This window comes from Nerophis ophidion, linkage group LG23 (assembly GCF_033978795.1).
Source record: "Nerophis ophidion isolate RoL-2023_Sa linkage group LG23, RoL_Noph_v1.0, whole genome shotgun sequence".
NCBI classification, from domain to species: Eukaryota; Metazoa; Chordata; class Actinopteri; order Syngnathiformes; family Syngnathidae; genus Nerophis; species Nerophis ophidion.
Window position 1 is genome coordinate 29434593 of NC_084633.1, and position 16721 is coordinate 29451313.

General features: G+C 37.0%; 1 protein-coding gene and 1 long non-coding RNA gene across 7 annotated transcripts in view; one reads left to right on the forward strand and one right to left on the reverse strand.

Annotated features, from left to right (window-relative positions):
- The window catches only part of caskin1 (CASK interacting protein 1), a 258191-nt gene that overhangs the window by 70504 nt on the left and 170966 nt on the right, over positions 1-16721 (reverse strand). For all 6 annotated transcript variants that reach the window (XM_061885604.1, XM_061885608.1, XM_061885606.1 and 3 more), the window contains exons 8-10: positions 11556-11664; positions 7466-7560; positions 1957-2074 (exon numbers count right to left, since the gene is read on the reverse strand). In XM_061885604.1, coding sequence (XP_061741588.1) covers positions 1957-2074; positions 7466-7560; positions 11556-11664 — 322 coding nt within the window. The remainder of the gene's footprint in view (positions 1-1956; positions 2075-7465; positions 7561-11555; positions 11665-16721) is intronic.
- Positions 1-16721, forward strand: part of LOC133541887 (uncharacterized) — a 135949-nt gene that overhangs the window by 12615 nt on the left and 106613 nt on the right. The window lies entirely within an intron of this gene.

The window sequence follows — 16721 nt, forward strand, 5'->3', positions numbered from 1 at the left end:
TATTTATAGTTTTTGTCATTATAACTGATTTCATCCTTACATTGATTTCTGTTTCCATAGCAGCTTATCTGACTTCTGGCAATATGTGTGTTCCTACTTCCGGAATCAAACATTAGTGTGTTTTCTAATCATGGCAGACTGTGTAAAAGACAGCAAAGACGACTATTTTTTGAGGAATGAGGATTTAAAACCTTACATTTTTGAAGCCGATTATAATGCTGCTTATAGAAGCGAACACGAAGGAAGAGTGAGACGTTGGAGTGGACGGAAGCCGGTAGAGTAAGGTGAAAGCGATTTTAAGAACTTGGAGCCAAGCTATTTCGACATAAATCGGGTGCTTACCCCAAAATCAACAGGAAACGTCTCTGGTCAGCTAGACCAAACAAACAACTGTCCATCGAGTGAGTACCTCTCATATTGATCATTATACATGCAGCATGTCATGCGTGTTATTACAACTACAGTACATACACTGTCTGACGAGCTGTGTACAAATAAAACATGAAATAATACTTTACAGATACCGTTATATGTTTGTTCATGTTTTTCACTAGTACAGATTGGTATCTTATCGCAGTGTTGGGCATTACAAACTCAAACATGTTTTTTGTTGTTGTTGAAGCTAGCTTATCTCCCGCTGTATTTAAGCTTTTATGGCTATGTGTTACTACGCTAGAAAAATAGCTCCTCAGTGTTCAATCTTACAATAACAATGTTGCTACAGTTTGGTTATTATACAGATGACGGAACGTAAACTAAGTATTGACGGTTTTTGAAAGCATTTTCAAAGTGATTTAGAGGTAGGGTTGATTGCTCCCATTAGCTGCATTGCTAGCCACCGAGAACGAGACATTTTTTATGTTAGAAAGCCAAAAAAAAAACCATTTTGTCTTCTTGTTTCTCATAATGTGAATGATAGACAAATTCCAAAAAAAGTGCAGTTCCCATCTAAGCTTGAGCATAAGTCATTCCTGACAGTTAATTTTAAATAGGTAATTTTTTGTCTTTTTTGTCTGAGTAATTTGACTTGATCAAGTCGTTTCTAACATTTCACAATTATTAAAATCACAATGAATTATTACAATTATTACTAATACTACCAAGTCAGAGGCGTATTAGTAATTATCCAGTAGCAAATGTGTTCCGCATCGTTCACCTTATTTCGTCGTGTCATCACCTAAATCAAGCACGGTTACCACTAGGTGTCTCCAAAAACTATTATCACTCCACACCAATTTAAAGACGGCATCCCAGATGTTAATAATAAATAGGCTAATGTTCTTCATACCTGCTATTGTTCTCTGACCAGTTGTACTTGACGGACCTTTTTCTAACATTCCACACCACAAAATAATATATCAGATTAATCTCGATATTGGTCAATCCAGAAGTATGAATGAATTTCTAGTCAATCAAATTTTTCTGACAAATTAAGTGCGTCTGCGGAAGGGAATCCCCGGCTTAAATACCGTGGCCGACATTTTAGCATCTTTAATGCACGAGACGTGTTCAAATTATTCACTTTTGGTCCTCAGTTGAACTAGTTTGGACACCTCTGCTGTAAAGAGTGAGCCACGAGTGGCGAATAAAGGATAAGTGGAGACATTGTGGCTACTATCATCATCAAGCGGGCAACAGTGATGTATTCCCTCAGTAAACAGAACCAGCTGGGCGGGTTTCAGGCTCAGTGTGCGCGTGTGTGTTTGCGTGTGTGTGTGTTTGTGTGTATATGTGTGTGTGTGTGTGTGTGTGTGTGTGTGTGTGAACTTACATTCCAAGTCTTCTTAGTGTGTGTGAAGATGAAATGATGTGTTGTTTATTTCTGCATCGCAATTATTCGACAACCATGCTTGAAATTAAAACCTTCTGACGTCATCGTCCTCTTCCTGGGGTTTTGTTCAACCCGTTCGTCCTCATCACACACTCACACAAACACACACACGTACACACACACACCTGTTCGCTTGCTGATGACCTCCACCATGGTCGAAGGGAAGTAGCCCACCCTATCGTTTCCTGTGCGGTTGTCATGGATACAGCCTTTCCATCGTCCGTCAGGGTGCTGCTCCAGCACCTAGCATGTAACCATGAAATTAGATCATCACATTATCACCTGCATATTCTACTTACGTTACAGTGGTACATCGCCTTTTTTGTTACTCGTAACTTTTTTTTAGCATGATTCGGTTTTCAACTAAATTTGAAGTTTTTCGTATGCTGTCTCTGTAATCTTACGACCAAACATTTCACGTAACAAAATAGTCCGCATGCCGAAACAAGGAATCAGACGCAATAGTGTCTTAGGCTATGTTCACACTGCAAGGTACGAGGCCTAACTCGGATTTGTTTGTTAAATCTGATCTTTTTTTGTAGTTATTCACATTAAAAACATTTTTTATTGCTAATGTGAACGAAAAATGCCATGATGTCAAATGAAAGAGTTTACGCGATTAAACGTACTCCATACCAGTGGTCACCAACCCTGACTTGTCGATCTTTCGGATCTTACCGGTTGATCGTGGAAATATTAGAAAAATATATACAGTACAGGCCAAAAGTTTGGACACACCTTCTCATTCAATGCATTCTCTTTATTTTCATGACTATTTACATTGTAGATTGTCACTGAAGGCAACAAAACTATGAATGAACACATGTGGAGTTATGTACTTAACAAAAAAAAGTGAAATAACTGAAAACATGTTTTATATTCTAGTTTCTTCAAAATAGCCACCCTTTGCTCTGATTACTGTTTTGCACACTCATGGCATTCTCATGGCACACTTGTATGTATATATATATATATATATATATATATATGTATATGTATGTATATATATATATATATACATATATGTATTTATATATATATATATATATATATATATATATATATATATATATATATATATATATATATATATATATATATATATATATATATGTATGTATGTATGTATGTCCCTCTCACGGTTGCGGGGGTCGACCAATGTGTCATATGGCATAATTTTTATAATGAAACTTTTTCAAAACAGGTTTCCGTTTAAAAAAGCTCCTTCTGTGTTTGCATGAGGATGGCCTAAAAATATCTTTATCAAAATTTGAAAAAAAAAAAAGTAAATTTTTCTTAAAGCCATTTTTAAAATTAGGACTCAATTTAGAATGTGAATGGATAAGAATCACAACTCTGATGTGATTTTTTTGTTTTGTTTTCTACACTCCTAAATAAACAGTAGCTGTAATCCTAGTAGTTCTCGCTCCTGGAACATTTGTGGCTTCTTAATTGAATTATTTTGCGTTGGAGATTAAGAAAAAAAGAGGACAATTTAATAATTTTGTCCACTATCTACTTTGGAGAATAATTACTACATATGTCGCTTTTTAGTGATGAACTTGACCTGATCGTTCAGACAGCGATATATATTTAATTTATATTTAAATACAAATTTTTATTTTTATTCCTGCTTGTTTTAATGATTAAATGTGCATTAAATGTGACCTTTTCTTCCTTGAGGTGAATAATGGCTACAGTGTGGTTGTCAAGATGATGATATACAACTCACGGGATACATATTGTCCGTCCCCCCGCAACCCCAAAGGGAATAAGCGGTTGAAAATGGATGGATGGATGGAAATATTGTCTGTGTTTTTGTAATGATTGTGTTTGTTGTTTATTGTTTTAATCCCTATCATTTGTATTATTATTATTATTATTAAAATTGATATTGTTGTTGCTCTTATTCATTTGATTTGTTCCTGTTTTTAGCATTGCATTTGCATGTCTTCTCAATTGCCTTGTAAACTTCTATTTGAAGTATTGGAACGCTCAGATTGGGTTAGGGTTGCTCAGTTTTCTTTCATTTGATTAAGATTTTGTGTGATTTTTGGAATTTGGAATTGACTGGTAGTGTGAACAAAGCCTTAATCTCTGTGCTTCTTTTTAAAAAATAAACGGCTACGGGGCCAAAAAAAGTTGCGAGTGACATCACTTCAATGAAGAATGTGAGAAAAACTATTAAATTTGTGGCAAATTGTTCATTTATTCATCCCCCATTTATATGTTTTTCACATTGTCACTGTCAGTAAAACTATAAATATTCTCTATAAAATGTGTTTTTGGCTGTTTGGAATGGATTCATTGATTTATATTATTTCTTAATTCTAAAATTGCTTCAGTTTTTGTACGATTCTGTCCCGGCTGTATTTTGTGGAATGTATCACAAACAAAAAAACGCTGTATTTATAGAGAAGGCATGGAAATCTTGGCAAGCAGCCAGTGGCATATTTTTAGTGTAACGCGAGGTTTTCTAAGAATCTGTGACGGGACAAACGCCAAAGTGTTCCGTCTGACCCTGAGGGAGGAAGAACAGTCACTGCTCGGCTTTCCCAAATGCTCATGAATATTCATAAACAGTGAGCAGACTACATGTAGGCACTGAATATTCCCCTCCTTAATTTATTCGTAGTAAATGAGGGCTCTTTCTTAGTATTCATGATGTCAAAACACATGCATGGAGACAAAAGAACACAACAGGAGTGCAAATAAATCAGCAGGTCCGGCATGGTAAATGGTGTGAAAATGTTATTAAGCACGTTTGATACAACATATGACCTTAAATCTTCCTTGTTAATTTTTTTTTTTGTACACTATTTGACTGTCAGAAATGTATGTAAAATTTTAATAAATCAACAGTGCCAGGAGCAGTAATTACTGACAAACATTTTTTTTTAAAACAAACTAATAACGTATATTTATATGTCAGTTTTATTAATATATTTCTTTAATATGGAGGGATGAATATAGGAGAATTAACTAAATAAATCTATATTTAAATAATTACTCAAGTGTAAAATGTTTTAATCAGACATGTGACTTGAACTTAATGTAAAAGACTGAAAATAACCCAGGGGTCGGGGGGCCGCAGGGACAAGGGGGGCTACGTAGCTATGATTTTCTAGTTAGTTATTTTTTAATGAAAAACAGTAGTTTTTACCACTGGATTATCAAAAACCATACTGCATCCATCCATCCATTTTCTACCGCTTGTCCCTCTCATTACCGGAAAACCATAGTTGTTGGCCGATATGGCAAACAGACGGATCAAGATATGAACACACATTGTCATTCGGAAAAAATTACAAATAATTTTTTATTGGTTTACAGAGATAAAAAAGACGGATTTCAGAGATAAAAAAGATGGATTTCCAACAATGGACAGAAAAATCACACGGCTGATTAATTAAAATTGGAATAAATTCATACATGTATTAGTAATTAATTTGATGCATCATTAAATTTAATTATTTAATCATTTAATTAAATTTTAATTAATTATTTCAGGATTTCAATCATTCATGACTTCATTATTTCATCTTGGTTTATTTATTGAATTAATCAATTAATTAAATTTATATTTTCTATTTGAAAATGATAAAGGCTGTGGACTAATTACAGTTGATTTCTTAGATCCTGCTTGTTTTATGGTACCATTGTTCATTTTAAAATGCATTCAATGTTATAAACAAATTAAAAAATTTATGTTTAGAGTTGACATTTTTTTTTGTGGCAGGCTGTAAAAAAAAGCGACAAATCAAGCGACTTTTTCTGGTGTTGCTGGTAAATTTTGGAGATGGACACGAAAGTATATGACCTTAAATCGTCCATGCAAAATTCAGGTTTTTTTGTACATTATTTAAAATTGTGAATTTTATGTAAAATTAAAAGAAATCAACAGCGCCAGGAGTAGTAATTACTGACAAACATTTAGAATAAAAAGACCTCATGAAACAAACGTATAGAGTATATTTATGTGTCAGTTTATTTATCTATTTAGAACACTGTCTTTACGTAATTCCCCGTTTATTTCATAATTTTAATTAATTATTTCATGATTTTAATCATTCATGTCTTCATTATTTCATCATTGTTTATTTATTGAATTAATCAATTAATTAAATGAATATTTTTTACTTGAAAATGAAAAAGGCTATGCACTCATTACAGTTGATTTCTTCAATCCTGCTTGTTTTATGGTACAAATGATAACTTTAAAATGTATTCAATGTTGTAAACAAACAAAAATGTATGTTTAGTGTGGACAGATTTATTCGTGGCAGGCCGTAAAAAAAAAGCGACAAATCAAGCGACTTTTTCTGGTGTTGCTGGTGAATTTTGGAGATGGACACGAAAGCATATAACCTTAAATGGTCCATGCTACAATAATTGTTTTTTTGTCCATTATTTAAAATTGTAAATTTTTTGTAAAATGACCGTATTTTTCAGAGTATAAGTCGCTCCGGAGTATAAATCGCACCTGCCGAAAATGCATAATAAAGAAGGAAAAAAACATATATAAATCGCACCTGAGTTGCATTTTTGGGGAAATTTATTCGATAAAACCCAACACCAAGAATAGACATTTGAAAGGCAATTTAAAATAAATAAAGAATAGTGAACAACAGGCTGAATAAGTGTACGTTATATGACACATAAATAACTGAGAAGGTGCCTGGTATGTTAACGTAACATATTATGGTAAGAGTCATTCAAATAACTATAACATATAGAACATGCTATACGTTTACCAAACAATCTGTCACTCCTAATGGCTAAAGCCGATTAAATCTTATACGTCCAGTCTCTTACGTGAATGAGCTAAATAATACTTTTTGATATTTTACGGTAATGTGTTAATAATTTTACAAATAAGTCGCTCCTGAGTCTAAGTCGCACCCCCGGCCAAACTATGAAAAAAACTGCGACTTATAATCTGAAAAATACGGTAAGATAAAGCAACAGCGCCAAGAGTAGTAATTACTGACAAACATTTTGAACAATAAACCTCATGAAACAAACTTATAAAGTATATTTATGTGTCAGTTTGTTTATCTATTAAGAACACTGTCTTTAAGTAATTCACCGTTTATTTCATAATTTTAATGAATTATTTCATGATTAATGAAGTCATTATTTTATCATGGTTTATTTATTGAATTACTCAATTAATTAAGTTAATATTTTCTATTTGAAAATGAAAAAGGCTGTGAACTAATTACAGTTGATTTCTTTGATCCTGCTTGCTTAATGGTACTGATAATAACTTTTAAAATGTGTTCAACAATCTAAAAAAATGTATGTTTGGAGTTGAGAGATTTATTTGTGGCAAAACGTAAAAAAAAGCGACAAATCAAGCGACTTTTTCTGGTGTTGCTGGTAAATTTTGGAGACGAAAGCATGTATCGCTCTTCTCAACAAGCAGCGGGTACAAATTTGGGCCCCTTCCCTAATCTAAAAGCACTAAATAAGATATGGCAGAATGAAGTTCTAATTGTATTTTGAAACATATTTGTTTTGTTTTTCATGTTTTTTACTTACTTTTTTTGTTATGGCTCTTGGCCTGTGAATAATGAGGTTTAAAAAAAAGGCTTGCGCGTGTGTGCGTGTAAATGCGTGCGTGCATTTTACCGTAATGACGTCTCCTGCTTTGATGTTAAGGCTGGTTAAGTCGTAGTTGTTGCTGTAATCCTTCAGAGCTCGAACTTGAAGAGCAGCTGACGCCTCTGTGGAGTGGAAAGCATGCATGGTTGTAAAGGATTTGGATATATATTTTTTTCTCATTTCCACAGACACCTTAATCCTCACTGGAGCAGTTTTGTCACATAAACAATGAAACTTGCCAAGTGTTGGACACTTTTTACGTGAAGATACCTACGACACATCACTCGCAAATGTAGCAAAGTCATGTGTGACCTCACATAAGACATCGGCGTCATCATCGCCTTATCCAAAATCAAAGGGATTAAAGGTAGAAATTGCAGCCGAGAGGGCGCTTCCGTTGGAACAAGCTGCAATTATTATAAACCCCAAAACCAGAGAAGTTGGCACGTTGTGTAAATGGTAAATAAAAACAGAATACAAGGATTTGCTAATTCTTTTCAACCTATATTCAATTGAAAAGACTGCAAAGACAAAATATTTAATGTACGAACTGGTAAACTTTATTTTTTGCAAGTATTAGGTAATTTGGAATTTGATGCCTGCAACGTGTTTCAAAAAAGCTGGCACGAGTGGCAAAAAAGACTGAGAAAGTTGAGGAATGCTCATCAAACACTTATGTGGAACATCCAGAGGTGAACAGGCTAATTAGGAACAGATGGGTGCCATGATTGGGTATAAAATCAGCTTTCATTCACAAACAAAGATGGGGCGAGGGTCACCATTTTGTGAACAAATGCGTGAGCAAATTGTCCAGCAGTTTAAGAACAACATTTCTCAACTAGCTACTGCAAGGACATTAGGGATTTCACCATCTACGGTCTGTGATATCATCGAAAGGTTCAGAGAATCTGGAGAAGAGAATGTTGCGGACCTTTGAGCCCTTAGGCGGTACTACATCAAAAAGCAACATTAGTGTGGAAGGGATATCACCGAATAGGCTCAGGAACACTTCAGAAAACCACTGTCAGTAACTACAGTTCGTCGCTACATCTGTAAGTGCAAGTTAAAACTCTAAATGGCAAATCGAAAGCCATTTATCAACAACACCCAGAAACGCCACTGGCTCATCTGCGATGGACTGATGCAAAGTAGAAAAGTGCTCTGTGGTCTGACGAGTCCACATTTCAAATAGTTTTTGAAAACTGTGGATGTCGTGTCATCCGGAACAAAGAGGAAAAGAACCATCCGGATTGTTATAGGTGTAAAGTTCAAAAGTCAGCATCTGTGACGGTATGGGGGTGTATTAGTGCCCAAGGCATGGGTAACTTACACACCATGGACGCCCCTGCTTATTTAAGCAAGAAAATGCCAAGATACGTGTTACAACAGCGTGGCTTTGTAGTAAAAGAGTGTAGTCCAGACCTGTCTCCCATTGAAAATGTGTGGCGCAATAAGAAGCGTCAAATACCACAACAGAGACCCCTGTTGAACAACTTAAGCCGTACATCAAGCAAAAATGGGAAAGAATTCCACCTGAAAAACTTCAAAAATTGTACTCCGCAGTTCCCAAACGTGTACTGAGTGTTGTTAAAAGGAAAGGCCCCTGTGCCAACTTTATGGCAATGTGTTTCTGTCATTAAATTCTGAGTTAATGATTATTGGCAAAAGAAAATCTAGTTTCTTAGTTAAAATATTAAATATATTGTCTTTGCAGTCTATTCAATTGAATATTGATTGATTGATACTTTTATTAGTAGATTGCACAGTACAGTACATATTCCGTACAATTGACCACTAAATGGTAACACCCGAATAAGTTTTTCAACTTGTTTAAGTCGGGGTAAGTTCAAATTTATGTATATACATTTTTGTTTCACTAAATGAGTGTTTATCATATGCAACTTTTGAAAACAGTGCTTTTTTAATTAAGAAACGGTAAATTAATAAAAATGTGTGCAAAACTGGAACATGTTAACAGGCCCCACGTTTCCACATGTTGATTTCTATCCTAGGGTCATGCGATATAGACTTTGATTGATTGATTGATACTTTTATTAGTAGATTGCACAGTACAGTACATATTCCTTACAATTGACCACTAAACGGTAACACCCGAATAAGTTTTTCAACTTGTTTAAGTCGGGGTCCACGTTAATCAATTCAATACATTGAAAGGGATTTGCAAATCATTGTATTATGTTTTTATTTACCATTTACACAGTGTGCCAACTTCACTGGTTTTGGGTTTTGTATAACCCGCCGCCTTCCTGGTCTGAACATGCTAGCTGCGCCCCGCTAATACACCCGCAAGCAGCAAAAAGATGACGTTATGTTTAGGCCTGCCAAAAATAACAAGTTAACTTAAAAGATTATCACATTAATCATGATTTTTATATGTCTCGGACTATAAGTCACAAATGTTTTCCTCCACTTTGAGACCTGCGGCTCATAAAACGGTGTGGCTAATTTATAGATTTTTCTTCACAAACGACCATAATCTTTTGTATTCAAGAAGTAGTTTACACAGAACACCGACAGAGACACTGAAAAGGGTCATGCCATGAGTTGTTTTATTTTGTAAATGTCAATAGCGCTATGTGTGTGTGTGTGTGTGTGTGTGTGTGTGTGTTTTTTCTTCCCTTCCATTTTTTTTTACCGCAATTTGTGATTGCTACAGGGTTTTTTGGTACCGGTCCCGCTACCAAATTGTATTTGATACTTTTCGATACTTTTCTAAATAAAGAGGACCCCAGAGTAATGGCATATTGGCTTTATTTGAACAAAACCTCTTAGAGTACATTAAACATATGTTTTTTTATTGCAATTTAGTCTTTAAGTAAAATAGTGAACATACGAGACAACTTTTCTTTTAGTAGTAAGTAAACAAACAAAGGCTCCTAATTAGTCTGCTGACATATGCAGTAACATATTTTGTCATTTATCATTTTATTAATTTGTCAAAATTATTACGGATAAGATGTAAAAAATTATTATTAATCTACTTGTTCATCTACTGTTAATATCTGCTTGATTTCTCTTTCAACATGTTCTATCTACACTTATTCTTCTGTTGTGTGATACTTTACATTAGTTTTGGATGAAACCACAAATTTACGTATCGATCCGATACCAAGTACTTACAGGATCATACATTGGGCATATTTTAAGTCCTCATGTGTCCAGGGTCATATTTCCTGAGTTTATCAATATAATATATATATTTTCTTAACGAAAAAAGATTTTGTGTTTCTAAAAAATGTCGACGTAATCATAGTAGTATCGACTAGATTCGCTCCTGTACTTGGTATCATTACAGCGGATGTCAGGTGTAGATCCAACCATGGAATTTGTTTACATTGTGACGCCGGCGAACTATTGTATTCTCCTACGGTGTGTAGTGAAGCATGTTTAGCTATTTCTCGTCCTGCAGGGATGATACTTGTAAGAAACGTACTTTATTTGTCGCCATGGAGACGAGGATTAGTGATTTAGAAGTAGCTAAAACACTGCCGACTGCGGATGGATGTTAGCCGCTTGCTAACTAGCTAGCCATGTCTTAAAGCACCTCTTCCTGAGGATGTTTCAGTGTTCTAACTTCATCTTTATCGTCAGTTTTTAGGCCAAAATGCGTCCGTTCTCCCTTTTCTGTGTACACACTTTGTCTGCTTGTAAGTACTCCGTGATTGTGCGCTGCCGAACATGCTCCTCTGCTCGTAAGACCAGCAATGTCATGATGTGACGACGACGCGCGGTTTAGTACCGAATATGATTCATATTACTGTCATGGTACTTTACTAGTACCATTATACCGTGCAACCCTACAATAGGTAGTATATTTTCCTCATTCCTGTGGGAATCCTGCGTGTGACTGAAGCATTAATGAGGGGGGCTTTCTATGACTGACTGCAGTGTGCTCAAACAACCACCAGATAGCATCTGTGAGCAGATAATACCGTATCATCCCTTTCTCTGACAGACTTTTTAGGTCGGTAGGGCATTCTTTACTCACGCTGAAAGTGAAGGATGAGGCAAAAACTACTCCACCGCCTGCCACAGATTCGACTGAGCCTCCCCCATCCCATAGTAAGACATCCACCCATCCTTCCATCCATCCTACCTCTGAGCAACTGCTTAATCTCTCTGCTTGCTTGGGTGGCAGTGAACTGGTAGACGATGTCCAGCGCAGTCTGGCTGTAGGTGTTCCTCACTGTGGCATTGATACCACTCTGCACACAAACAGGGAAAGAAGAAGAAGAAGGGTCACTGGGTCATATTTCAAACACCATCTGGACGTTTCCTTCAGCCACCTCTTCTAGTTCTATCGGAGGATATCGAGGCAATCCCAGACTAGTTACGAGACCTAACCCCCTTAAGCCTGTCCGAGGTCGACTTGCTTGTGCTGTATTGGCACTTTTGATTCCAGGGTTCGTGAATCCTTCTCGCAGGAAGAGATGGTTACTGGTGCATAATGAGAATTGATTGATTGAAACTTTTATTAGTAGATTGCACAGTACAGTACATCCATCCATCCATTTTCTACCGCTTATTCCCTTTCGGGGTCGCGGGGGGCGCTGGCGCCTATCTCAGCTACAATCGGGCGGAAGGCGGGGTACACCCTGGACAAGTCGCCACCTCATCGCAGGGCCAACACAGATAGACAGACAACACTCACACTCACATTCACACACCAGGGCCAATTTAGTGTTGCCAATCAACCTATCCCCAGGTGCATGTCTTTGGAGGTGGGAGGAAGCCGGAGTACCCGGAGGGAACCCACGCATTCACGGGGAGAACATGCAAACTCCACACAGAAAGATCCTCAGCCTGGAATTGAACCCAGGACTGCAGGACCTTCATATTGTGAGGCAGACGCACTAACCCCTCTTCCACCGTGAAGCCCAGTACAGTACATATTCCGTACAATTGACGACTTAATGGTAACACTCGAATAAGATTTTCAACTTCAAGTCCAGGTCCACATTAATCAATTCATGGAAGAAAGTGTTGTGTTTTGGGATGGGCATTTTAATCGATACAGTACATAGTCCCGGGTACTAAACTGTATTTTTTTTTGGTACTTTTGTGTGAGTTCAAATAATGAAATCAAATTCTTTAATCCAACATTTAACAGCGAGATGTTAATGACAGTTGTATATCTTGTTTTTTTCCCATTTCTAGTCTCATTTGCAAGTATCGCTTGGATTTTACTGACGTCAAATCTCGACCATTAAATATGCGTGGTGGTCAAGCTAGCTCTGTTCTCAACGGGTATTAGGCACCATTTAACTGTTCTCGAACTAAAAAAAGCGTATGTAGCACTTGGCTTGCGAGACAAGAAATGATCGGTTTGGTTTCCTTTAATGTTAGTAAGCTTACAATGTTACGCTGAGGTATAGTTGTAATAATTTTATAGACAAATTATACTATTTATAGACAAAATGGAGAGTGTAGGCGGGGGTGCAATGTTTTCTTTTCTCTAGGAGGGGGGGGCTGCGTAAGCACTGCCTTAGAAAGCTATAGACCAACAGGCACAGAAAAGGTTCATCAACCACCCACATCCCAGTTGTTTTTCAATGCCTTCCCGCACTTTTGAACATAATCCAGACATACTCGAACTCCTCCACCTGTGGAAAGGCTTTCACTCCCAACCCAGCAGTTAACTCTGATGGGCTCAACTTGATGAGTACCTTTAAGGACTATCATCATCCTCAAGTAGGAAAGATCTGACCCATAGTGATCCGAAGAATTGGACACCTTTGGCCACACCTAAAAAGTCTGAACAGAACCGAGGACAAAGAGCACATGGGTGGAGGCCAGCGCTCACCCTTAACCAGGGATCGGCAACCAAAAACGTTGAAAGAGTAATATTGGACCAAAAGTACAACAACAAAAATCTGTCTGGAGCTGCAAAAAATTAAAAGCCATATGTAAGTCTTATAATGAAGGCAACCCATGACGTAAGTATCTATATTAGCTATGATAACCTACTATCAAAATTACTATGGTCGTAGGCTTATGCAAATCTTTGTTGACAGAAATGTTGAAATTTTATATTTATTCTTCATATTTTTACAACATTAGAAATTATTAGTAAATCGGATGCTACTCAGAAGGTGGGATAACTCCTGGAAATGACTGGCTTTTAATGGCCAAAAGTATAGATGTGTGTGTCCAAGTTAAAAGACACGGCAGGCTGTTTTTTTTTAATAGATTCATTACAACCTTTGGCAGACTAGGTAACGTTTGCTGTGGTCTGGAACAACATGGCACACAAACAGAAATGAAATGCAGCCAATATTACATACAGATAACATGCAAAACTAATTTATATACAAAGAGGATAAAAGTAAAGGATATTAAATAAGCTCAAATATACCTACAAATGAGGCATACAGCTAGCCTGAATAGAATGTTGGCATCAATTAGTTTGCAGTCATGCACTGACCAAATATGCCTGATTAGCACTCCAACAAGTCAATAACATCAACAAAGCTCACCTTTGTGCATTCATGCACAGCATAAAACGTTTGGTGGACAAAATGAGACAAAGGAGTGGAAGATTTTACATGTAAACAAACTGTTGCGTCACAGTCCACACTATGATGGGTTCAAGAACTGGCAAAACTAGTACAACAAAACGATGTTCGCCAAATTGTCTCATCAGTGAAGCATACAAACAAACATATTAAACAGTGGGCTTTCTAACAATTGGGAAGGTTTGTGTCATGTTTGTCTTCAAACAAAAAAATACAAAATAAACAAAAAATTTTACCCCCATCTTTTTCCATTTTAAATCCTTTTATGAAAATGCTCCAGGGATGCATGAGGCTCGAGAGCCGCGGGTTGCTGACCACCGCCCCCCCCCGAAATGATGAACATGTCCTCCATTTTATGACACGGCCAGAAGTTAATTACCGCAGACCACCAGACCTTTTTTCAAACCCATGGAGCCCTTTGACATAATTAAACTCAGTGGGCTGTTATTTTTTAACTATGATGACTTAACAAGACAATCAAAGGCTGAAAATATCTGTCCAATGAGATGATAGATTAATAAACCCCAAGCATTAAGACACCCGGGAGGAAGTGATCATAACCTCTCACTCACGGGAGATCTAAGTGGCAAAGTTAGTTCTCAAGCTGTACCTCGTTTCCATCAGCTGGCTGCTATTTTCATGTCACCTCATTTGCATAATCTATCACTCCTTTTCCTAGAGGTTTGTGCTTTGCAGCTGAGCAGTTTCAACACGTTGGGATGACGGGATTTGAAAGGCTTTCTTGAAAAGGCTATATGTCCTAGAGTGCCCTTGTTTACAACGCTGCTGCTGTACAAACCCCGTTTCCATATGAGTTGGGAAATTGTGTTAGATGTAAATATAAACGGAATACAATGATTTGCAAATCATTTTCAACCCATGTTCAATTGAATGCACTACAAAGACAAGATATTTGATGTTCAAACCCATAACCTTTTTTTTTTTCGCAAATAATAATTAACTTAGAATTTCATGGCTGCAACATGTTCCAAAGTAGTTGGGAAAGGGCATGTTCATCACTGTGTTACATTAGGTTTTCTTTTAAAAACACTCAATAAACGTTTGGGAACTGAGGAAACTAATTGTTGAAGCTTTGGAAGTGGAATTCTTTCCCATTCTTGCTTGATGTACAGCTTAAGTTGTTCAACAGTCCGGGGTCTTGTTGTCGTATTTTACACTTCATAATGCGCCACACATTTTCGATGGGAGACATGTCTGGACTGCAGGAAAGTACCTGCACTCTTTTACTACGAAGCCACGCTGTTGCAACACATGGCTTGGCATTGTTTTGCTGAAATAAGCAGGGGCGTCCATGATAATGTTGCTTGGATGACAACATATGTTGCTCCAAAACCTGTATGGACCTTTCAGCATTAATGGTGCTTTTACAGATGTGTAAGTTACCCATGCCTTGGGCACTAATACACCCTCATATCATTACAGATGCTGGCTTTTGAACTTTGCGCCTATAACAATCCAGATGGTTATTTTCCTCTTTGTTCCGGAGGACACCATGTCCACAATTTCCAAATATAATTTGAAATGTAGACTCGTCAGACCACAAAACAGTTTTCCACTTTGCATCAGTCCATCTTAAATGAGCTTGGGCCCAGCGAAGCCGGCGGCGTTCCTTGGTGTTGTTGATAAATGGCTTTCGCTTTGCATAGTAGAGTTTTAACTTGCACTTACAGATGTAGCGACCAACTGTAGTTACTGACAGTGGTTTTATGAAGTGTTCCTGAGCCCATGTGGTGATATCCTTTACACACTGATGTCGGTTTTTGATGCAGGGATCAAAGATCCGTAATATCATCGCTTACGTGCAGTGATTTCTCCAGATTCTCTGAACCTTTTGATGATTTTACGGGCCGTAGATGGTAAAATCCCTAAATTCCTTGCAATAGCTCGTTGAGAAATGTTGTTCTAAAACAGTTCGACAATTTGCTTACAAAGTGGTGACCCTCGCCCCATCCTTGTTTGTGAATGACTTAGCATTTCATGGAAGCTGCTTTTATACCCGATCATGGCACCCACCTGTTCCCAATTAGCCTGCACACCTGTGGGATGTTCCAAATAAGTGTTTGATTAGCATTCCTCAACTTTATCAGTATTTATTGCCACTTTTCCCAACTTCTTTGTCACGTGTTGCTGGCATCAAATTCTAAAGTTAATGATTATTTGCAACAAAAAAAAAGTTGATCAATTTTAATATCAAATATGTTGTCTTTGTAGCATATTGAAAATGATTTGCAAATCATACATGAAATATGCATCACACACACACACACACACACACACACACACACACACACACACACACACACACACACACACACACACACACACACACACACACACACACACACACACACACACACACACACACACACCATCAATATGACTGGGCCTCGTTCAGATACACTCATTGTGTCAATGCACACATTTGGTTTTCTACACCAAAATTCATCCATTTCTTCTTCTTCTCCTCCAGATTTTGGCGTGCTCTCCCTGCCCCATTTTTCATCCGATTCAAACTGTTCCAACTTCAAACTGTTCAGCTTATTGACAAATTCCAAAAATTCACAGATTTCCCAGAATTCCAGGTTTTCCGGGACATTTTTCCCATTCAAAATGAATTGGCCAATTTTTTAAACTTTCACCATTTCCATATTTTTCAACCGATTAAAACCATTACACCTTTGACACATTCCACCATTCTGGAAATACAGACTTATCTTTTTTCCCCA